This window comes from Crotalus tigris, unplaced genomic scaffold (genome assembly GCF_016545835.1).
Source record: "Crotalus tigris isolate CLP2741 ecotype Arizona unplaced genomic scaffold, ASM1654583v1 scf7180000017666.379230911805:20528666, whole genome shotgun sequence".
NCBI classification, from domain to species: Eukaryota; Metazoa; Chordata; class Lepidosauria; order Squamata; family Viperidae; genus Crotalus; species Crotalus tigris.
The window spans coordinates 18451698-18475564 of NW_024096552.1; the positions used below are offsets into that span (position 1 = coordinate 18451698).

At 36.1% G+C, this 23867-nt stretch overlaps 1 protein-coding gene across 10 annotated transcripts in view; it reads left to right on the forward strand.

The window, feature by feature from the left end:
* Positions 1-23867, forward strand: part of TRANK1 (tetratricopeptide repeat and ankyrin repeat containing 1) — a 101193-nt gene that overhangs the window by 38122 nt on the left and 39204 nt on the right. For all 10 annotated transcript variants that reach the window (XR_005555998.1, XR_005555999.1, XR_005556000.1 and 7 more), the window contains 11 exons: positions 3287-3541; positions 5487-5663; positions 6677-9550; positions 11030-11229; positions 11732-11869; positions 16011-16157; positions 17997-18153; positions 19706-19794; positions 21117-21220; positions 22278-22410; positions 22902-23047. Coding sequence is in view for 7 of the 10 variants with exons in the window: in XM_039336894.1 (XP_039192828.1) it covers positions 3287-3541; positions 5487-5663; positions 6677-9550; positions 11030-11229; positions 11732-11869; positions 16011-16157; positions 17997-18153; positions 19706-19794; positions 21117-21220; positions 22278-22410; positions 22902-23047 (4420 nt within the window). In the remaining 3 variants the exon portion in view is untranslated. The remainder of the gene's footprint in view (positions 1-3286; positions 3542-5486; positions 5664-6676; positions 9551-11029; positions 11230-11731; positions 11870-16010; positions 16158-17996; positions 18154-19705; positions 19795-21116; positions 21221-22277; positions 22411-22901; positions 23048-23867) is intronic.

Genomic DNA, 23867 nt, shown 5'->3' on the forward strand with positions numbered 1-23867 from the left:
AATCAGGGACACTCTAGCTGATATTCAAAGTTCATGGACTAATGTAGGTAATGATCTTTGGATTGCTTTGTTATTTCTCAGGGTAAACATATTAAGTTCTTAGATAATCCTTGCCTAACAGTTTGTGGCTTCTAAGAAATCTCCAGAGCTATATGAGGAGTACAGAGTTACACAAGATGGGATGTTCACTGTCTCAATCATTTTGGAGGTTTTCTCAATTTAGAATGATATTAGCAATAGCACTTAGGCTTATATACTGCCCCATAGTGCTCTACAGCACTGAGTGGTTTACAAATATCAGCCTATTGCCTCCCAGCAACCTGGGTCCTCATTTTACCAATCTCGGAAGGATGTAAGGCTGAGTCAACCTTGAACCAATACTGCACCATTGTGGCTCTCATCAATTTTCTTGTTTATTGATTGCTCCCATCAGTTTTGCTTGTTGAAGTAGAAATTGTTGTAGATTTGCAGCATACAAAGTTTCACATAGCTGTATTTCCTTATCTTTTTTTCCTTTTCCATTTAGTAATATTTTCTAACTGTATGGGATCTATCTTTCTCTACCTCCAAAGTATTATTTTGTTGCCTTATTAAGCAACTGACTTTATTTTTGTGCCAGGCTATTTTACTACATAGGTCAAGTTCTTTTGCTTCTGTATTATTATCTTGGTCTCCAAAACAGTTACAAGAAATCTTTGTACCTTCTTTTGCAGGTTATCAATATCTTTTTCATTTAGGTTTTATTTAGGATCTTCTTGTTATCTGTTATAGTCTGAAATTCCCTAGTGTTACAGAGATTTGAGGCAATGATCTATTCCATTAGTTATCAGGAATATTACAATTTCTTTTTTTTTTTCTTAATTTGCCTTAATTTCTTAAAAGTTATCATATTACGTATTTGAGTATAACTGCAATTTCCTTCCACATTCAATATCTGGATTTTAATTCTTAGAGAAAAAATGATGGAGTAGGTAGTTATAATTTATTCTTTTAAAAATGTTTGATTTTGTTTACATTGATTTAACACTTTAGGGAGATAGGGACTAGACTAATCTTCTAGTAACTGTGTCTCTATGCTACATAGCCAGCAGTTTTTCCAATTTGAATTTCTGATTATTAGAACAGCAGCAAAAAATGTGAGAGCCCTTTCACACACTAAGGGCGAGAGTAAGGTGAGATGCGCCTTAGATTAGGAGTCCCCAACCCCCGGTCCGTGGACCGGTACTGGACCGCAGCATGCCCACAACCAGTCCGCACAAACAAGCAAAGTCCCATCTGTGGGATGCAGGCAGCACACAAAACCACGCACTCTCCGGTCCACAGAAAAACCTTTCTCCACAGAACAAGTTCCTGGTACCCAAAATGTTGGGGACCTCTTCCCTAAATGATGTGATATTAGTAGGAATTGCCAAGCATACAGTGATAGTGAGACAAGTATAGGATGACCAGGAGACTTTCAGGATAGCAGATTTGGGACCTTGTGCTTTCCATCTTGTAGGCTTCAGCATTATTGTAAATAATGCTTATTTTTGGTTCATATATTTTATTTGTACTCTTCACATACTAATCAAACAAATCTGTCTTTGCTGTTTTAACTATTTTCACAACATAATCCAGTCCTATTTATCTTACAAATAAGATCCCACTTTTCCCATTTTCAGGTATCAGTGGAATATTTATGGAATAAAATTGCTTTCAGCTAGTTTTAAGCTTTATTCCCTTCTTCCATATTTATTGTATATAATTGTATTGTTTTTTTTCATCAAAAAAGGATAGAGGAGAATTAGAACTAGAGTATTAGTCAGTTGAATAGTTAGACCATGAGTATCAAACTCGCCACGTCATGTGACATGTCATGACGTATTGCGACTTTTTTTGCATTGCTGGAGCTGGGGTGGGCATGGCCTCCATATGATGCAACTGGCCCACGGGCTGGAAGTTTGATACCCCTGAGTTAGACACAATTTTAGGAGAAATCTCTATGTTTGCAAAGGTGATTTGCCATTTTCTGATGACTTTTGCTTTGAGTTGGGATTCTGAAAGAAAATATCCAGTAAGTAATTTCATCTAAGCTATCTATCTCTTGTAGTGTTCACAGATAGTTTTATGATTCCCATTCTTTGTCTGTACTTGTTGGGCTTATTTGTATATAGGTGACTCTTTCCTGGCGTTACTCTGTAGATCTAAGTTTCATGTATGCTGTTTAGTATAGCAGTTATTTTGCTATAGTTATTGTATGGAGTAGGCCTCTAGAAATGAGAATGTTCTCTGTCACATCCCATTCATGGAATTCCTTCCATAGAGGATCAACTAATCCCCCTGTTGGCATCATTCAGCATCAACTGAAGACATTTTTATTTTCCTTAGTTTTTTAATTGACTTTTAATCATATTTCAATTCAAGTTATTCCAATTTTTAATGACTGCTTTTTATTTGCATAATTTATATTGTGTTTTAATTTTGTTTTGATTGCATTGTATACATTATATTCAAATTGTATTTTTAATGTTCTTATTGTAAACAATCCAGAAAGCTTCAGTTGTTGGACACTTTTTAATAATAAATTTAATAATAAATTTTAATAATAAATTAATAAACATAATATTAAAAAAAACTTTTGCTCCAACTATATTAACACTACATTCTACAAGTCTGATTGGACCTAAAACTTTGGTTAAAAGGGGAAACAGGAAACATTTATTTAAAAGCCTAGAATTCTGGGAGTTGAAGTCCATGCGTCATAAAAGAGCCGAGGTTGCCTACCCCTGGCCTAGGCATGAAGATTCCCTACTCTACCTTAGATTCCAGAGCAGAGTTAAACAGACAGTAGCGCCTTATTTCCAGTTCCAAATTTTCACTAGCATGAATCAGCTACATCTTGGAATTCAGATAGAGGAGATAGGAGATGAAGATCCCAAGAACAGGTTTAGGGGCTGATACATTTGAAACAAATATAACATCCAGCTATATTATGAAAATGTAATACTGAGCTAAACTTAAAGCTGACAGGAAAAGATAAATTGTTACTAAGGCTGACTTGCCTTCATTCGTGAAGGGAATCATGATTACATCTTCACTGTATTATTTGAACAATTTATAGGGCTTCTGCTTTCATTGAAAAACGCTGTTCTGCAATGCATGGTGGGAATCATTAAATAAATAGCATTAAAGCTGCAACCATCCAGGATCACTATATGTGGACTAAATAGAGAATGTATATATTATGCAAGTGAGATCAAATTATCTGTATCTGATAGTTCCTTTTTTAAACGTTAATTTATTTCAGAGATTCCTGAAAACCTTGCCTGTGAGATTTCTCCTATTTGTGCCAATGGCTTTATAAAGTTATTATTGGAGAAGCATATGTGGCATGAAGTTTTGTTACTGTTGACCGGAAAGGCCACAGGGGAAATGACACCGGGAGATAGATTACTTAAGAACTGTTCCCTTTCGGACGTGGACATTGGGACCGTCTTGAAAAATATAAATAAGAATCATAAGCATCGAGTACAGCTCATAAGATGCTTGATAGAAAGAGGAGGTGAGCTTTTAATATATTGAAGATCTAGATCTGCATGTGAAGAAAAATAAAAAATATTTTTTTTAAGGATTTGATATTTTCATTTATGTATGTTGAAAAATTCTTGGTATTTTTCTTTAGAACTCCACATAATCAGGAATTTGCCAAATAAAATAGTTAAGATAAAATATTTTATTTAAGGTCATACAATCAAACTAAGTTGAGTTGTATATATTACAGTGAGCAATTAGTATTGTTAAGAATGGATGACTTGATACTGGTAGTTAAAAGGTTTGAAAATGAAGTTAAACTAATGAGAGAAGATTACTGAGAGCACTTAATTCTAATGAATAAGATTAATCCCAAAGGAGGAATATCAGCTTTTTTCAATCTTTCCTCTTCCTCTCCATCTTTCCCATCTCTCCCAATGTTTCCTTTTCCTCTTAAGATAGAGAATAATCTTTCTTCCCTACTTGTTATTATTCAAAACTTATTGTTTTGAAATTCCTTTGACACCATACCTGTACTCAGAATCAGCTGCAAGGTAGTGTTTCAGCTTCTAAGCATTATTTTATAGAATTACCAGCTCTGAATTACAAAAATCTAGGCAATAACTAAATGGTAACAAAGAATTGTGCAAAACCTGAATCCTTGCTGCCACCTAGTGATTTTCAGTTTTGCAGCTAAGATCTGGTAGCTTTTATCTTCTGCTTGAAAAGTAACTACGGTAGGTTCTTCTGGGGAACAATCGGCATTTTTTTTACAGCTCTGTTATTTAAAGTAAGATACCATATTCATTTCAAACTTGAGTGTGTTAGCCTAAATGCATTGGTAGTTAGCCTAAATGCATTGGTAGCAGTTCACACTGTTGAATGTTTCATGTCTTCTGGAGAATTTTTTTTTTTTCCCCTGAAGATTTTTTTCCCTAACCAGCTGAAATAATGATCTGAATTTATTTTCAGATCTCTGGCATTATAATGTTATGTATTATAAATAAACCAGAATAAAAAGATTTTGAGAATCTAGAAAAAGTGCAGAAAAGAGCAACAAATATGATTAGGGGGCTAGAGGCTAGCAGTCTTCCAATATTTGAGGGGTTGCTACAAAGAAGGGGGAGGTCAATCTATTCTCCAAAGCACCAAAAGGCAGGACAGAAAACTATTCAAGGAGAGAAGCAACTTAGAACTAAGGAGAAACTTCCTAACAGAGAGGACAATTAACCAGTGGAACAGCTTGCCACCAGAAGTTGTGGATACTCCATCACTGGAGGTTTTCAAGAAGAGACTGGATAACATTTATCCAGAATGGTATAGGGCTTCCTGCTTGAGCAGGGGGTTGGACTAGAAGACCTCTAGAGTCTCTTCCAGCTCTGAATCTGTGATTCTATTACAATCAGTGGAATGACTTGTCACTGAGAAAGGGGGAGAGAGTGCCAGGGCTACCGTGTTGCTGCCAGTCTTCCTATCCCTCATGGGGGGGGGGTCTGTCCCAGTGAAAGGAAAGCCTCGTGGCTGCGAGGCTGGTGGGGATGGTGCAACCTGGTTGCGTTGCATCAAAGTCAGAACGTGCTCAGACTAAGATTCACCACCTCTGCCCCGCTCCCTGGGTATGCGCACAGGAGATGGCCAGCACTGGTGTCCTGGGTGAAGTCAGCCTGTGGGACAAGACAGCCAGCAGGGATGCCGGACTCCTCTTGCATGCACACCCAGAAACAGAGCGGGGCTTCCCCGTGGATTTCAGGCTGAACGCATTCTGGTTTTGATGGACACAACCAGGTTGTAGATCAGGGACTGGGCGGCTTGGGCCAGGTTGAGGTGCGGCAGGCCAGTCCTTTGCTCTTTCCAGAGCAGATCCCCGGGCCGGACGGAACCACATATTGGGCCGGATGCGGCCCGCCGGCCTTATGTTTGACATATCTGTTTCATTCTGTTATATCATATATATGTTTATGGTATTTCTTATGCAGCCCCACCTGAAGGGATTGGAACTACTCAGGAGAAACCACTTCTGGAATGTTTAAACAAGAATGATTTCGAATTGGCATATTTGTTCTTGAAATCTGGTGCAGATCCTAGTTGTTTATCCATTTGGAGAAATGACACGCCATTACATTCTGCATTGTCAATTTATCTTGATAAAAAAGGTGAGATTTTGCCTTGAGTCAAAAGAGATGGATTAGATAACTATCAAACATATGTAACATCATCCTGTTACCATCCCCTTCATCATTCCCATCAAGATATCTCATATGACCTGTAGGAAGGGAATGTCAAAAATCTGCGTTTCAATAATAAATTGTCTTGCCTATAGACGTTTCCAGGTTACCTCTCTCTCTTTTGTGTAACAAGGGGATGATAGGCAGCAGGGAGAAAAATGTCTATGGAGAGTCTGGTTCATAATACTTTGGTTTATATTCCTCGTAGTTTAAAGCAATTTTCCTTTCCTGGCATATTTCATATGCATTCCGTAACCCTCTCATACCCTTTGGTGCTATGTGGGGATTAAAAGATAAAAATGCAAAGTTGTTATATTTTCAGTAGTGCTCTCCTGTGTTCTATAAATTTAATCAATCTTTTAGGAGATAGAAATTTTCCATTCCTTTTATGCCATGGTAAAATGGAAAGAAGCATCTAGAAAAGGAAATAAGGCCAAATCCCATCATATAAACCGCTTATATTTTAAGGAAGTGGGAAGCATTAATTCACATTGATTAATATTTCATGCTGATAACATTGTGTGAAGCATCTATTTTAATTTTTTTCCCTCATGCTACCTGCTGCCTAAAATTTATTCCAGATTTTGGGTAGAGGAGAGATTTCAGAATAGTATGTATACCAGAAGAAGCTGTAAGACAAAAAGAATATAAAAAAAGATTTATTGCAAATTTCTAAAATGCTATTTAGCTAAATACTATGAAGCTTGAGTTTTGTTTGTTATTGTTCCTTAATCCTTATCCTGAATAAAATATTTAATTAGACTGGATAGTTATAGTTGAATCCTGTAGCTAACTTAGAGGAGAGAACAGGTTATAAGTAGTGAACTACTTTAAAAGAAATAGTTACGAACTATTGAACATTGCATAGAAGAGAAAATAATTCTCATTTAAATATACTGTAAAAATAATAATTTAAAAAATGCCTGACTTTTTTTCTCTAGATGATGCTGGTATCAGTATCCTGAGTCATCTTCTAAAATTGTACAAATCAAATCCATCCACATTTCCACATCTAAATCCAAATACCCAAAACAAAAATGGGGACACAATATTGCACATTGTCTTTCAGAAAAATCTGACAAAGCAGATTACAAAAGTTCTAGCCTTGCTAGCAAAGTTTGACATTAACTGTAATTTGAAAAATAATTTAGGTAGAGATATACGGTACAAAATAAAAAAGAATGACCCAATGCTTATTGCTTGGAATCATGCTCTAAGTGAAAACAAGAAAAGATACCGATATGATGCAATGGGACAAAAATCCACTGCAGGTTTAAGCAGGTCACAAGCAAAAAATTCTGCCCATTCTTCAAGCACATTATCAAATGCAACATCTATAGAAATATCATTAATCATGGGGCCAAATACAGATAAAGAAAAAGAACATGATTCGTTCAAGAATAGGCTACTAACGCAGAAAGAATGTATTTTGCAGGAAATCACATTGCTAATGCAGAAAGTTGAATTTGGTGAATTTTCAGCAAATATTGATTCAGAGACATTTGAGAAACCAAAGGAGTTATCTTCAGTAGCAAAAACTGAAATCAAGGAGATCAAACATAAAAAGTCCTGTGGCCAGCAGAAGATAGCTTACAGTAAAAAGGATGCTTGCCTGAGTAAAAATGACTTGAAGGAAAAAGCCCAGAAAGAACCCAAGGAATGCAAACAGGAAGGGGAAGAACCTATTCAGGACAATGATCAGTTCCAGGACGTAGAGATGTACATTCAGGACTTTGATAACATGACATGGGAAATTGAGTGTACATCTGAAATGCTAAAGAAGCTGAAGGACAAAAGCATGCCTCGTCAAATAAAAAACAGAGTAATGTTTGTTATTCAGCAACTGGGAAATGGAGAATGGACTCAAAGTCTTCAAAAGCATCTGAAACATTTGAAAGGTGACATTCAGCTCTATGAAGCAAAGTTGTCCAAGGGGTCAAGAATGCTGTGGGAGTTGGCAGTAGATTTTTCTCCTCGTTGCAGTGAAAGACAAGATAAGATAACAGAGAATGATGCTTGCAGCTCAGGAGAAAAAAATGGAAGAGTTTATACAGAAATAATTCGTCTATGGGATATTGTTCTTGATCATGACAAACTCAGCCATGCCATTGACACTGTTTGCATTGCATACAATCGTGGGCTGGATTGTATCCTGAGAAAAAAGCTCAAAGGTATAAATACAGGCTCCATATCTTCTAATCTGAAAACACAAAAGCGTATTCCTCTCATTTATGTGGAAGTCACCAAAACAGAAAAAGTGAAAGATCATGCACTTCTTGAATATTTTCCCCCAGCACGTACAGTTGAAACTGAGTACAATGTAATGAAGTTTCATAGTTTCAGTACTAACATGGCATTTAACATCCTAAATGATATAACTTATACTGTTGAATATCCCTTTAGAGTTGGTGAATTAGAATATGCAGTTATTGACTTGAACCTCAAACCGTTGGAGCCAATAATCTTGATTGGGCGGAGTGGAACAGGAAAAACTACATGTTGTCTATATAGACTTTGGAAAAAATTCAGTTCCTATTGGGAGAAAGCAGAGTTAGCAGGAGGCCCATTGTTAGTCAGACAGAAGTGGCATAGATTAAAATACAGTACACGGCTGGGAAATGAGAACGTAGGAGACATAAATCATGATAAAAGTGAACTCGGTAGTGATCCTGATCATTTGACAGATTTGAAAACCTCTTTCAATATGAATAGTGCTAAAAAAGAAAATGAAGTTGAGTGGGACACTTTGACTTCAGTGGACTCAATGAATTTACTATCTGAATGTGATGAGGGTGAGAAACCTGTTGAGGAAGAATCTGACAAACTAGTGCACCTGCATCAAATCTTTGTAACTAAAAATCATGTTCTGTGCCAAGAAGTTAAGAGAAACTTCACTGAGCTTAGTAAGTCTTCCAAGGCAACCTGTCACTTCAAGCCACTTGAATCGAATATCTACAGACTTCAGGATGTCAAAGATGAAAATTTCCCACTCTTCCTTACCACCAAACAGTTGTTGCTCTTACTGGATGCCTCTGTGCCTGAGCCATTTTTCCCCAGAAATGAAGATGGAAGCCTTAAACATATTGTTGATGGATGGTCTACTACAGAAGACTTGGCAATCATAAATTGGGAAGAAGAAGATGAAGACATTGATGGGGAAATAGATTATGATGAAGATGAAAAGGCTACAGAAAGTTATACAAAAGAGTGTGACCCTCGAATCTTTGTGACTTATAACATATTTGCTGATGAAATTTGGCCTAAAATGGTCAAAAGCAAATGTCCCTATAACCCAACATTGATTTGGAAAGAAATAAAATCATTTCTGAAAGGCTCTTTTGAAGCTCTGAACAGCTACCAAGGCATACTGACTGAAGAAGAATATAAAAATCTAGGACGAAAAAGGTCCCCAGATTTCAAAGAAGATCGTGGTGAAATCTACCGACTTTTTTGCCTGTATCAGCAAATAAAATCACAGGGAAATTACTTTGATGAAGAAGACTTACTGTATAAGTTGTCTCAGCAGCTTTCAAAACTTGGTGAATTGCCATGGTGCATCCATGAACTTTATGGGGATGAAATTCAGGACTTCACTCAGGCAGAAATAATGTTGCTAATGAATTGCATTGAGGATCCTAATGCAATGTTCTTGACTGGTGACACTGCACAAAGCATCATGAAAGGAGTAGCTTTTCGTTTCAATGATTTGAAATCACTTTTTCATTATGCCAGCCTAAGTTCTAGTGACAAGCAGTATTTGGTTAGAAAGCCAAGAAGGATATATGAGCTTTATCAGAACTACAGGTCTCATTCAGGTATCATACTTTTATTGTTATCTTATTATTTGATATACATGTGTCTGTATTTATGGTATGGTAATGGGGTGAGTTGGAGAGACAAAGGCCTGAAAAATTTAGTTATAGTTTTGGAGGAAAAAATAATAATTTAGACTCAGCTTACAATGGCAATTGGAGCTGCAATTGCCATTGCTAAACAATGCAGTTGTAAAACATAATGTCATGTGATTGCACTGCTAGCAACAGCATTCTAGAACAGCAGTCATTAAGTGAAGACACATGGGGGGTGGGTGAGGATCTTATGTAACTACAACTTCCAACTTCCTGCCAGCTTCCCTATTGACTTTGCTTGTGGAAGCTAGTAGGGAATATCAGAAATGAACACATAACCGTGGCTTGCTAGAATCATAATTGTAAGTTGGGTTCTGAGCACCTGGATTGCAGTTATGACCATGGAAGGTGTAGTGGCTAAAATACTGAAGCATAGTTTAAATATCACTCATACAGTGAATTCATAACTTTGAATGGTGCTGAATGAATGATCATAATCTGAGAAGAATCTAGGACAGCTCATTGTGGCCAACTCATCATGGCCAACTCACCACAGCCATCTTGCCATGGGACAACCCAACCGTGGCCAATTCACCATGGAACAACTTGCCGTGGCACAAGACTTAACATTAATACCAAGAAATGGTGAAATAAAATCATTAAAGAAAGGATGCCAAAGGACGGTCAAAAGGGAAAAGTGAATGACAAAAATTAAAATAATTCTTTAATTATTTTAAATAATTAAATTGAATTGTTGAATTGTCCTGTGATGAGTTGGCCATGGCAAATTGTTCTGTGGCAAGCTAGCCATGGCAAGTTGGCTGTGGTGACTTGGCGACAGCAAGTTGGCCACAGCAAGTTGTCCCATTCTGACCTGAGGATACCTGTATTGAAAATGTATATTCTCTTATTTCTTAAAAGCAGATCTGCCTGCAATTTTAAGATATTAGTTTTATAGACTGAAATAACATTACAAACTTAATAATGTATAAACTCTGAACTATGGACTTCTTGAGTGAAATGTAGAAATTCCCAGGTTTGTCTTTTAATATCTCCAGTTTAAATGTCTGAGACTCTAAAAAGCTCCTTCCTATGGAAATAGCTATCAGCAATTTGTGCAGACTAAAGGTCTAATTTACTGCTGTTTTAAGATTTCAGAGCAGCTGAGTGACAGCACCAATTCAGATATTCCCCATTTCTTTGCACTGATATACTCATGGGATCCATGTAATTATAGAAACATTTAGAAATATGGAAAAGAAATATGCAACTCAATACTTTATAGACTCTAGTTCTAAGATTTTTTTTCCTGTTGTGTTTGTGTTTTTAAAGTCAGATATTTATCAAGTTCTCAAAATTGCTATCCATTACTGGTTTTTGTTTTTTTTCCTACATGAGAGAGACTGCGTTGATGTGCTAATTCTGCCTGCTGCTCTTTGTTTGCAGGGATTCTTAATTTAGCCTCAGGAGTTGTTGATCTGCTTCAGTGGTATTTCCCAGAATCTTTTGATCGTCTTCCTAGAGATAGAGGTCTCTTTGATGGACCTAAGCCTACTGTGTTGGAATCTTGCAGTGTTAGTGATCTGGCAATTTTGCTAAAAGGCAATAAAAGAAAAACACAGCCAATAGAATTTGGAGCCCACCAGGTAAGCCTTTGGTGAGGCAGGAAGCATAGGAAATTCTTTAGGTGATTTCTGATTTAATACATATAACAACCATTCACTTTTTCCCCTGTCATCTCTAATATTATCATTACTTTGTAAATTACAACGTTCAGATAATAATTTCATTAATACCAGTTTAGATCTTTTTCAAGCAAAATGAAATATGTGGGATTTTATTATTAATGAAATTTTTTTTATTACAGTTTATCTCCTGTAAACTAGATAACTGTAGTGTACAATATGCACCTTGTCATACAGTTATGGTTTGAAGTCAGAATATTAAAGGAATGGAGGCCAATAAAAATGTGATTGTAATTTCAGTTTCTGTATTCAACCTCGCATAACTTGCATGAACAGTATTTATGGTATTTATGTCACTTGATTGTTCTGGTTCTTTATTGTCTGCTTAATAAGTACAACAAATTAGTTTTCTGTCCATCTGATTACTATTCTTTGACACTCTTTTTTCTCTATTTTGGTATAGGCAATACTGGTAGCTAGTGAAAGGACCAAGAAAAATATCCCCGAGGAGCTTAACTTGGCCCTTGTGCTAACAATTTATGAAGCAAAAGGCTTGGAATTTGATGATGTGCTCCTTTACAACTTTTTTACAGATTCAGAGGTAGGTAAATTACTGAGAATCTGGAGATATCTAATTTTCTTTTACATAGTATAGAAACAGTACTATCTTAATACTATCACATTCTAGTTTGATTTTTGTGACGTACTACTATTTTACACTTTTTAACTATTATAACTTTCTTGAATTGGAAGTCTTAGGATAGTATAGAGATGTGACCTCATATCTCTTGTTTTGGATACTTTGGATACATTAATAAGGGAATAAGCACTTATCATTTGAGACAGAAATGGTATTTATTTCTTCATTTTGCAAATTTGTATACTATCCACACCCAGTGGATCTAATACAGCCTGTCAAAATATAATAAAAAATAGTAATAAAATCCAACATAATTACCATAAAGCTCTAAACGTCAGACATGAAAAGATGTACACTTAGTTTTCTTATAAAATATAATAAGTCAGCAGCCTATCTGATTTCTCATGGTAGTTTCTGTAACTCAAATCTGCCACAGAAAAATAAAATTAATTATTAATCTGTGGCAGTCTTTGTATAATATGAATATGTGGAAAATCCAGCAGATAATTGGGACTTGAACTACTATTCATAAAGTTTTCTAACCTGTAGTAATCATCTGGAATTGGATCTACAATTAATATGGTTTTTTCTTTTTTATGGTAATTGTATTAAATATTACAATTAAAAAGATAAAAACTAATATTAACTAAAAATAAGAAGAAATAGTGCAGAAAAGAAGAGAAAAATAGAAACAAAAACAAAAGAAAAAATAATACAGTAAAGAAAAAAGGAATGACTTCCTACTTTACAAATATAAACAATTTTAATAACTTATCACCTTCCTTTAAAATATAATAAATATTTCCACTCTTATCTATAAATAAATCCTTAAATATTCATCATTCAGTCTGATCAGCAAAGTCTGTTAAGGTAAATCAGAAATAACAATACAGTATATCTATTTTTACTGTGATCAAATAAATAAATTAACTTTATATTTCTTTCTTTTATTTTTATTGTGATCCTTAATCCCTTCAAATAATGTCTTAGGAGTTGATTACTTTCGATTTTATCTTTGTCCTTTCTCACAAAATCCTTCAAAACTTTTACATGTCTCTTGCGAATCCAGTATAGGAAAGCTATCCAGGTGAATAAATGCAGAGTTTTTTAACACAGATAATGTGATCTTTTTAGAAGGGCTGTTCACCTTCTCTGCTGCCAGTTACAGTTTTGATTTTTCTTTAAAGATTATCTCAGTAACAATTTATTATAATAATCCAGTCTTGACATCAATGCTGATGTAGTTTCCATCTTCAAAAAAGGGGAAAAAAATGGATCCAGGAAATTACAGACCTATCAGCCTGACATCAATACCTGGGAAGATTCTGAAAAAGATAATCAAACAACGAATCAGCAAATACTTACAGGCAAACCAAGTCATTACTAAAAGCCAACACGGGTTTGTCAAAAACAGATCATGCCAGACAAACCTTATTGCATTCTTTGACCAAGTGACAAAATTAGTGGACCAGAGGAATGCTGTGGATATCATTTACTTGGACTTCAGTAAGGCATTTGACAAAGTAGATCACAGTCTACTACTTGATAAGATAGAAAAATGCGGGTTAGATAGCATCACCACCAGATGGATCCGTAGCTGGCTGACCAGCTGTATTCAGCGTGTGGTCCTCAATGGAACCACATCTACATGGAGGGAAGTGTGTAGTGGGGTGCTCTGTTCTGGGCCCAGTGCCCTTCAACATCTTCATCAATGATTTGGATGAGGAGATAGATGGGGAACTCATCAAATTTGCAGACCACACCAAGCTGGCAGGAATAGCCAACACTCCAGAAGACAGGCTTAGGATACAGGAGGATCTGGAGAGACTTGAACACTGGGCGCTATCTAACAAAATGAAATTCAATGGTGAAAAAAGTAAGGCTCTAAATTTAGGCAAGAAAAACCAGATGTATAGGTATAGTATAGGGGTACCTTGCTCAATAGTAGTAACTGTGAGAGGGATCTCGGAATCCTAGTGGACAATCATTTAAATATGAGCCAGCAGTATGCTGCAGCTGCCAAAAAAGCCAACACCGTGCTAGGCTGCATTAACAGGGATAGAATCAAGATCACGCGAAGTATTAATATCACTCTATAATGCCTTGGTAAGGCCACACTTGGAATGCTGCATCCAGTTTTGGTCACCATGATATAAAAAAGATGTTTAGACTCTAGAAAGAGTACAGAGAAGAGCAACAAAGATGATTAGGGGACTGGAGGTTAAAACATATAAGGAAAGGTTGATGGAATTGGGTATGTATAGTTTAAATGAAGAGGGGGGACATGATAGCAGTGTTCAATATCTCAGGGGCTGCCACAGAGAAGAGGGAGTCAAGCTATTTTCCAAAGCGCCTGAAGGTAGGACAAGAAGCAACGGATGGAAACTAATCAAGGAGAGAAGCAACGTAGAACTAAGGAGAAACTTCCTGACAGTTAGAACAATTAACCAGTGGAACAACCTGCCTCCAGAAGCGGTGAATGCTCCAACACTGGAAGTTTTTAAGAAGAAACTGGACAGCCATTTGTCCGAAATGGTATAGAGTTACCTGCTTGAGCAGGGGGTTGGACCTGATGACCTCCAAGGTCCCTTCCAATTTTATTATTATTATTATTAATGCATATGTTCTTCAGAAAGGAATGTAATTGGTTTTATAGTCAAAGGTGATAAAAGTCCTTCACACCAAAGTACATTGTAAGTGTGGTTACATAAAACTCCAGATTGTCAACTCTACTTTTTAGGAGTTTGCAGCTCTATACAAAACAGTAATATTACCTTTATCCTCAAGTTCATCCTTTGAAAAATAGTAGTAGTAGTAGTAGTAGTAGTAGTAGTAGTAGTAGTAGTAGTAGTAGTAAAGTTGGAAGGGACTTTGGAGGTCATCGAGTCCAACCCCCTGCTCAGGCAGGAAACTCTACACCATTTCAGACAAATGGCTGAAGCAATATTACCTGCAACCAGATTCAGTTTTAATTCGTTGTTCCTCATATAATCTTTTACTACCAAGTATTGAGCTTCACCAGCATTTGGCAACTATCTCCAAATCAAAAGTTCTCAAAAGTTTCATATAAACATTAAATAACTTGGAAAACAGGATAAATATTACAAAAATCTTTAGGATAATTCTGAAAACCTGGATTTGTCTTCTGAAACTATATCTGGTAAAACTCAGAAAGAATTATTGAAAAGCAATGTTTCTAACTTCCAGTTCCCAAAACGCTTCATCAAGATACTGTGTTCTGTGGTATCAAAACATCTAGAAGATTAACAGGATAGCACATTCTTTGTTTGTCTAAGTACAGATTGCCCATCAGGAGAAGAGGGCTATGTCTATACCAAATCTAAGTTTAAACTCAGACTGTGAAAGATGTAGAAAGGATCTCCTCTAAGAACACCTGGAGCTATAGCCTTCACAATCTTTCTACCAGAAGACAAAAAAGACTTTATTTAAACTTTTTTACCCTGATTTTATATCTTTTATAAATAACTCAAAGCAGAAGACTATTCCTTCATCCTCCTATTTTCCCCACAATGACTTTCTGAGGTGTGTGGAGCTGATTGGCCTTAAATCATCCAGCCAGTTTTCATGGCTAAAGTGGGATTAGAACTCACAATCTCCTGGTTTCTAGCCTAGTGCCTTAACTACTAGAGCAAAATGCACTAGATCAAAATACAGAAAGCATACTATTCCAATGATAGTTTTAAAAATATCAATAAGCAATAAATGGTTCTTTCAACTTTAATCCCTTGTAGTATGTTCTCCATTTTATTATGTAAAAATTATGTCAGAATCAATGGGTGAATTTTAATAATCATTCGTATATACAATAGATCTTTTTAAGGGTGTTCTGCTACAGAGACTAGACAACATTATCTACATTTGGAAGGAAATTAAATAGTTTATACATCTCTTCAAAACTAGTGGCATAGAAGAAATAGAAAAAAATATTGCTGATTAATTTCTATTTATTAAATGGTTTTAATAGAATAGCTATCTTTCAATTGTTTGGGATCCTTTCTAAAATTAATTTGTTCCAAACATCTGTGAGCTGTTGTGCCATCATTGTTTAATTTTTTTAAAAAAATAATCCTTATATTTTTAGGCTTACAAAGAATGGAAAGTAATTTCTTCTTTTATACCTCACACTGATTTGCCTGATCAAGAAATCAAGCCAATAATCGAAGTACCCTTGGAGAAAGATGTTGTTGCAAAAAGAAGACATTCAGTTCTAAATCCAGAAATGTATAAGGTGATTGTCAGATAAAACATCTAAATGTTCAGAATATTCCATATCATGCTGATACATAAACTAAAGTATGGTGTAAGCATGATTGTATGGATTAGCTAGTTAAAAATGTACTCAATATTTATCATCAGATGATTCCTCATCAGATGGAAGAGACATGTTAAATAGTATTTTATTGTTCAGAATGTATTTATTAATTATTTGGATGGAGAAGCGCTTATCGGTTCTGCAACTGATATAAAATTGGATAGAATAGCTAATTACCTTGAAAGATAGAAGTAAAAATTAAAATGACCATAATTTGGAGAAATTGGTTGAAAATAACAGTTTGAAATGTAACAGAAGCAAATGCAAATGTATTTTGTGCAGAAAACAGAAATCAAATACAATCATATCATGCTGCTGATTTGTTAACAGTAATTGTAAAAAAATAACTTTTTTCAACACTGGTGTAATTTTGAATGGTCATTACACAAAGGTTATAAGTCAATGGTGGCGAATCTTTTAGAGACCGAACGCCCAAACTGCAACCCAAATCCCACTTATGTATTGCTGGATGCCAGGTGGGCATGGCTATGGTGGAAATGGTAGACTGGGTGGGCGTGGCCATGGTGGGCATGGCCAACTTGATGTTGCTCTGGCAGGTGGGGCAGTGGGCAGGAAGGCATCTTGCTCAGCGGGTAGGGGGGCATGGGGGAGGCTCCTGAGCCCCGCAGCTCTTCTGAGGAGGGGCTGTGCTGAGATTGGGGCTCTTCGTGCCTTCCACTGCCCGCCTGCGCTCTTTTGCCGAAGATGCTGGCAGGGCAGGCGCACGCTCGTGCATGGGGACGCACATAGGGCTGCTGTCTCGCTTTCCGTGCCTGCTTCTGCTGAAAGTTGCTCCCTTTATAGCCTCTTGCCTATTCCCAGACTGTGCATGTGCAGAGAGCTGCGCATGTGCAGCTCTGCGGAAAGCTGTCCATGCGCAAAGAGGAGGAGGGAGCAGCTCGGCCCAGCAATAGCTCACGTGCCACCAGAGACGGCTCCGTGTGCTGCCTCTGGCATGCATGCCATAGATTCGTCACCATGGTTATAAGTTAAAGATTACTTGTAATGCCCCTTGCAGTGCACACCCATTTTTTAAATTGGTATCTTTTGTATATCAAATCAGCTTATAGTTAGGGTTCAAATAGTTAATCTTCAATTTTAGGGATGGGGCTGAGTTAATTCACTGAAATTAAAGAATAAATATATAAAGCTGAAACCTGTTATGACTGAACTCTGAATGAAACCCAGGAATGCAAAAAAAAATTCTAAGGAGAATCTCTGAATAGTCAAGAAGGTGAATATAAAGTATTGTTTTATTTATTTGTTTATCTAGGATGTTTTAGTTTGTTTTTTAAGAAAATATTCATTGTAGAGTTCTTATTCCTAGGTTATAGTATAAAATAACCTGAAATATAAAAGAAAGGAATGTAAACAGAGCAAAAGAGAAAATACATTGCCAACTTTTAAAGTCAACAATGATCTTACTATCAACTGGCATGAAAAGAATGGCATAATGGAACAGTCCTTAGTATGAGTCAAACAAAAGTCAAACTTTTGTGTGGAAATAATTCTTGTTTACATCCTCTGTTTTGCAGTTTATATAATGGTAACTGATGAGTAAAGATAAGTACAGTGAAATAGTATTTTGATAATATATTAGAATTTAGCTGATATTTGTTCCTTGAATGGAAAATTGTGTCATAAACACACATAATACAGTGTAATTTCTTGTTGCTTAAAGCTTAAAACATTGCGGTGCCCATCTTAAAGTGCCCCCACAGAATTAATCTTGAACTGGAATCATTATTTTTCTAGATGCTTAATGGAGAGCTAAAGCAGTTGTATACTGCTATCACAAGAGCCAGAGTTAATCTGTGGATTTTTGATGAAAACTGTGATAGGCGGGCCCCTGCATTTCAATATTTTATCAAACGAGAATTTGTTCAGGTTGTCAAAAAGGATGAAAATAAAAGTAAGTCCTATATAACTATTTCACAAAACTCTGCACTAGCTTGTCCTTGAAATATACTTTGTTTTTGCCAAAAATATGCAATCACTCTTGTCAATTGTATTTAAATATGTCACACTGAAGCTCAGTTCACTTATTTCTTTGCCAATGGCTGACTCAGTAAGTGAGAACTTCTAGTTAGTTATGATTAATCTCAGAGGCTAAGCAGTCTTGGTCTTACTTAATACTTGAACAGGCAGTTATTCAGGAATTCCAGATTGTTGGATAGATTGTAAAGTTGAAGAAAAGCAATCTGAAAAAAGTACTGGGAAATCAAGAGTCAAACTTAGCTCAACATTGTATTTATCCTAAATTAAGGTTAGTCTAATGATTTTCAAAGAATTTAACTTAATAATTTCAGTTTTACGTTATTTTTTGTGCATTTACAAGAAAACTTTGAAACCAACCTCACTAACTGCATCCCAAATGAGGAGGAATCCCAAACATCTGTTAGGAAGCACTGATTAAGGAAGAGTGAAGCTAGGCCTGTAGTCTCTTGCAATTCCCCCAAGCTCTGAGAATGAACATACCATCAAAATTCACAAATAAAATGCCTGATATTTCATGAAGTCCACAAAAAGCCAAAAAAATGTAGCATGATTGGGGCTGTTTTTCATGTTGGGGAAGTCTTAATGTTTGCCTCTTATTGCCATTCTCGCTCCAAAACATTTTGAAAACCAGATTTGCAGTGAAGACCCACAGCAGGCGTGGGCATTTTATGGCCTATGGGCCACATCTGACCCCAGCTGTTCTGTCCAGCCCCTGGCATTAGCAGTGGGGGGCCAGGGCATTGGGGGCAGGGAGGACATCGGTGTGAGTTGGTGTCAGTAGGAGGGGGGAGCAGGGTGATGGCCTCCACAACTCCATATGCATATGATTTGTATAAGACATATATGTATAAATGAAAACTGTAAAGACCCATATTCTTGCCTTGAATTCCACAATCTGAGGCAAAGGACATACAACAGTTAACATTTCCAGTGCCAAAATAATTGATATTTAAACCTTTTCCAAAATCAAATCTTAAGAGCTGCAGAATTCATTTTTGGAGAACAATTAATCAGATGAAGACTAGACAGCATTTTTGGTAGAAGACCTTCTTTGTTATAATATAATATGAATATATTCACAGAAGATAAATTCTTGGAACCCTCTCTTATACCCAGTTTATGGATTAAGGATTAAAGTTAAGAATATAAATAAAAGTATTCCTCATCCAAGTTGAGATTTCTATTATGAATGAAGGTGAATATATATGTCCCAGGACAATGTTGTAGGATCCAGTCTGGGTCGGTAACCAGGACACAGAGGATTTGTCTCCGTGCTGGAACCATCTTCAGGCTTCTATTCTTTATGTATTCAAAGTTGAGGGATATCTAATTTAACTGAAATACGTCAGATAGTATATAGAGAGTAGTATATACAGTTAATATATATACAGTTAGTAATACATAGTAAACTCATTAATTCTTTTCCTCATGTTTAAACAATTCTTCTGTCTGTACCTTCTTTTTAGAATTTGAGGATAGTATGTTTGTTAAAACATCAACTCCAGAAGAATGGATTGCACAAGGAGAATATTATGCTAGACATCAGTGTTGGAAGGTAAATTCAGAGGCGTTTTTAAAAGACCTTCAGTGAATTGAAAGGAATAACACTAAGTTGAATTCAGACCTTTTTAAATACATAAACTCAGTAATGATGGTTAGAGTCTTTGAAGCTTCCATGGATGTTTTTCACCATATATTTCGAGGGTACCTCTTAGTTTTTGCCATCGGGAGTCGGTGGGTCCATCTCGTTGCCATTTTTGGGATTCAATTGTTCTCCGTGCAGAGAATATTATCTGCAAGTTGGAGTCTTTTGCATTTGATAGTGTTGTATAATTTGCAGGAGAAACTCCTTTGGAGCACTTCTTTGTTAACAGTATGGTGAAAACATGGAATCTTTAAGATTTGGTGAAGGCATCTTTGTTGGAAGACATCAGATCTCTTGTTAATACTTGCTGTACCTTCCAAGTCTCGCTGGTATAAATGATATATATACTGTAGCTTAAGAAAAAACAAATTGAAAGATATGATTCAGCTTCTTGCAAGCACAAAAGAAATTGATTTAAATACTGAATATTTCCCTGTATCCATGGGATATAGAAGGAAGCAATACCAATCATTTCCATTGTCTTGCCAAGAAAAATATATCAAGAATATATCTATGAAATCACCAGGAGTTGAATCACCTTGAAGGTTAATCACTCTTTTTAATCTCATTCAGTGATTAAAACCGTTAGAAGTGTTGAACTGTTGAAGAAGCTTTTGGGGAAATATTTTTGAAAAGGATTACAGACTATTGCTTTATATTTAGTTTATTTAGACAGTATTAATAATTCATCATCTGTATCTATATGTCTTTCGGCCCTTTCATCCATCATGGATGGAACTCTATATATTCAAGTTTTGAGAATTTATATCCAAATACAGCAATTAACCATCTCATAGTTTGAACTCCCTTACAAGTTGCTCATCTCATCATCAGCCTCCAATATTTGCTTCTTTCTTGGCAAGCATCACATATTCCTAAGAGATTCCCTACTTTTCCAAGGCATATCCTGATTTCTCAATGAGCAAGATTTTTGTCATTACTCCGCTATGTAAGCAGTGGAGACTGATTATTTTCTCTCCAGAAATATAGTATCTAATGTCAGTGGTCTAGTGAGAAAATCAGAACAGATGAATTTTCTTCCTTAATAAATGAACTGGTCAACTAGGTTCATTCGCACAAATCATTGAGTGGGAGAGTTTGTCCAGGAAATATATAGAAAGAAAATGGATGTGGGAATGTACAGGTTTCTTAGAAATGCTACTTCATAGCTGCTTGAGCTACATCAGAAGATTGGAATTTGTTATATCTTTATATTGCTATTTTAATTTCAGGTTGCTGCAAAATGCTATCAACAGGGAGGCGCACACGAGAAAGAGAAACTGGCTTTGGCACATGATACTGTGCTTACAGTTCAGTCAAAAAAAATCAACCCGAAGTAAGAGTTTTTTAAAAAAGAAAAAATGTTGCTGAGTTTTATATGAAGTCTTACCTAATTTGTTAGGGGGGGGTGTCTTTGTGCAGTACTGGATTTATAAGAAGTGTATTGATTATTCCTCCCTCAAAAATCACATATATTTATTTATTCGGCATCTTCCTTACTGTCTCTTTCCCTCGTCAGACTTTTACTGCCAGTCTTTTCATCACTGGAGTTTCATATAGCCTATTTTCACTTAAGAAAAAAGAGTTTTAAATGTCCCCTTCTCTCATGAATAAAATAAGTAATGTTGGCTCCAAGTAGATAGATAAAAGGGACAGAACAGAGCAGAGATTTCTGTTTGCTAGACGACAGAATTCTTGAGACAGCAAAAACCTTTAACTGCAGAATGGAAATCTTGTGGGAACGAAGACTAGCATTGAACAGCAAAAGATTTTGCAATATTATATATTTGAGATTAGGTAGTGGACATAAGTAATGTGAGACATAGGATTTCCATGAGCTGCCAGATAATATTGAGGGTAAAATCATGAAGATGTGAAAATTGGGATGATTGGTGGGTTTTGACGTATATCAGTACAGTTCAAATAGATAATAAAACACTGCACATAAATGGTTTAATGAAATAAAAATAAGCCCATCACACAGCTTGTTATTGTCTGTTTTATTGATATGTAGTATCTGATCTCAAGGAATAGGGTTTTTTTTTATTTTCATCTTCCCTGTTTATCAAAGGCAATACATTCACTGCCTTCGTGGCTGAGGATTACAGGTAGAAGTTAAAAGATATTCAACCTCTTTCTTCGTTTTCTGATATTTCAGGAATTTTTCATTTCTGAAGGTGATACCAGTTGGTAAGAAAAGAGATCCTATATTTGATTTATCCAACTACCCATAGGATTGGAGGCAAAGTACATTTCTTAACCAATGTGAAAATGAGCTATAAGGGCCTCTTTATTTCAACCAAGGAATTAAATCTCACTAAGGGAATAAAATGAATTCATTGGTTGGTTGGCACTCTAATTTTAAAATGTTTTTGTTTGTTTTTAATTAATAGAGAGAAGCAAATGGAGTACTTAAATCTGGCTAAAACCTACCTGGAATGTTTTGAGCCAAATTTGGCTCTCAAATGCCTGTTTCATGCAAAAGAATACCAGCATTGTGCAAAAATTTATGAAAAACTTGGAAAGGTAAATGCAAATGCTTCTCTGATTTCTGAATTAAAAATTAGGAGTTGGATGTCCTATTGCCAAGATAGGATTTATATTTCTTGACTGTTCTCTTAGAAGATAATAAGAAATCCAGACTAATAAATGAAGGCAGGTATATATTTATATCTAGTGAAAGGAAAATGCATTTTGGTTCATTGTAACAGAACCACTGTTTTGTTTCTTACTTTCTGCCTTTAAATCTGCTCTTCAGGATTCCAAATTCTCCAGGTCAGATTTGAGGGGAAGTGTGCTAAGAACAGGAGAGAGAGGTTTGATTTTGTTAATGGGTGGTATTTTGTCCAAGAACAATCATAAGAACAGCACAAAAAAGCCATCACACTTCTTATTCAGGAAGAGTGTTCCTCTAAATGTTTCATTATTATTTTTTCTCTGCTTCATAATAGCAAACCTAGTTCATTTTTTATTGCTAACAATTCCATATACCTAAAACATACATTATTATCATACAGATAAAACAGGCAGCATATTTGTATAAGAGATGCCAGTGCTACAAGGATGCATCCAGATGTTTTGAACAGATTCAGGAGTTTGATCTAGCACTTAAAATGTGTTGCTGTGAAGAACGGTATGAAGAGGCAGCAAAATCTGTTGAAAGGTCTGTATTTGTGCAAAGTAGTTAACTAGCATATACTGTAAATGCCGGCGTACAAGGCGACCCGGCGTATAAGACGACCCCCATCTTTATAGCCGGGCCGCATTCCTAGAACGTCGTCTTATACGCCGGAAACTACCAGTATTTCCGGCGTATAAGACGACTCGGCGTATAAGACGACCCCCATCTTTGGCGCCGATTTCAGCGCTCGCGGAAGCCACCTTATACGCCAGCATTTACGGTATTTCCACTTTTGGAAATGTGTAGTTCTGAAATTCTTGGGTTCAAAATTAGGACTGCTATATTTGGCCTGTAAAAATTCAGGTGTAGTTCCATTTATTCTTAATAATAATAATAATAATAATAATAATAATAATAATAATCCACATCTGCCTATCCCAGGTCCTGGGTAAGGACTCGATAGATAGACAAAATGCCAAATCCAGTCTGAACATCTGCCTGACTGTACGATGATCTATAATAATAATAATAAAGTTGGAAGGGACCTTGGAGGTCATTAAGTCCAACCCCCTGCTCCGGCAGGAAACCCTATACCATTTCGGACAAATGGCTGTCCAGTCTCTTCTTAAAAACTTCCAGTGTTAGAGCATTCACCGCTTCTGGAAGCAGGTTGTTCCATTGTTTAATTGTTCTAACTGTCAGGAAGTTTCTCCTTAGTTCTAGGTGCTTCTCTCCTTGATTAGTTTCCATCATAGACTGTTTGTTTTCACTTCAGCTCTCAATTTCAATTCCATATTTATATAAAACATTCTATAATTGAAGCCTATTCATTTTATTATATGCTTTCTCCACAAAAATAGGC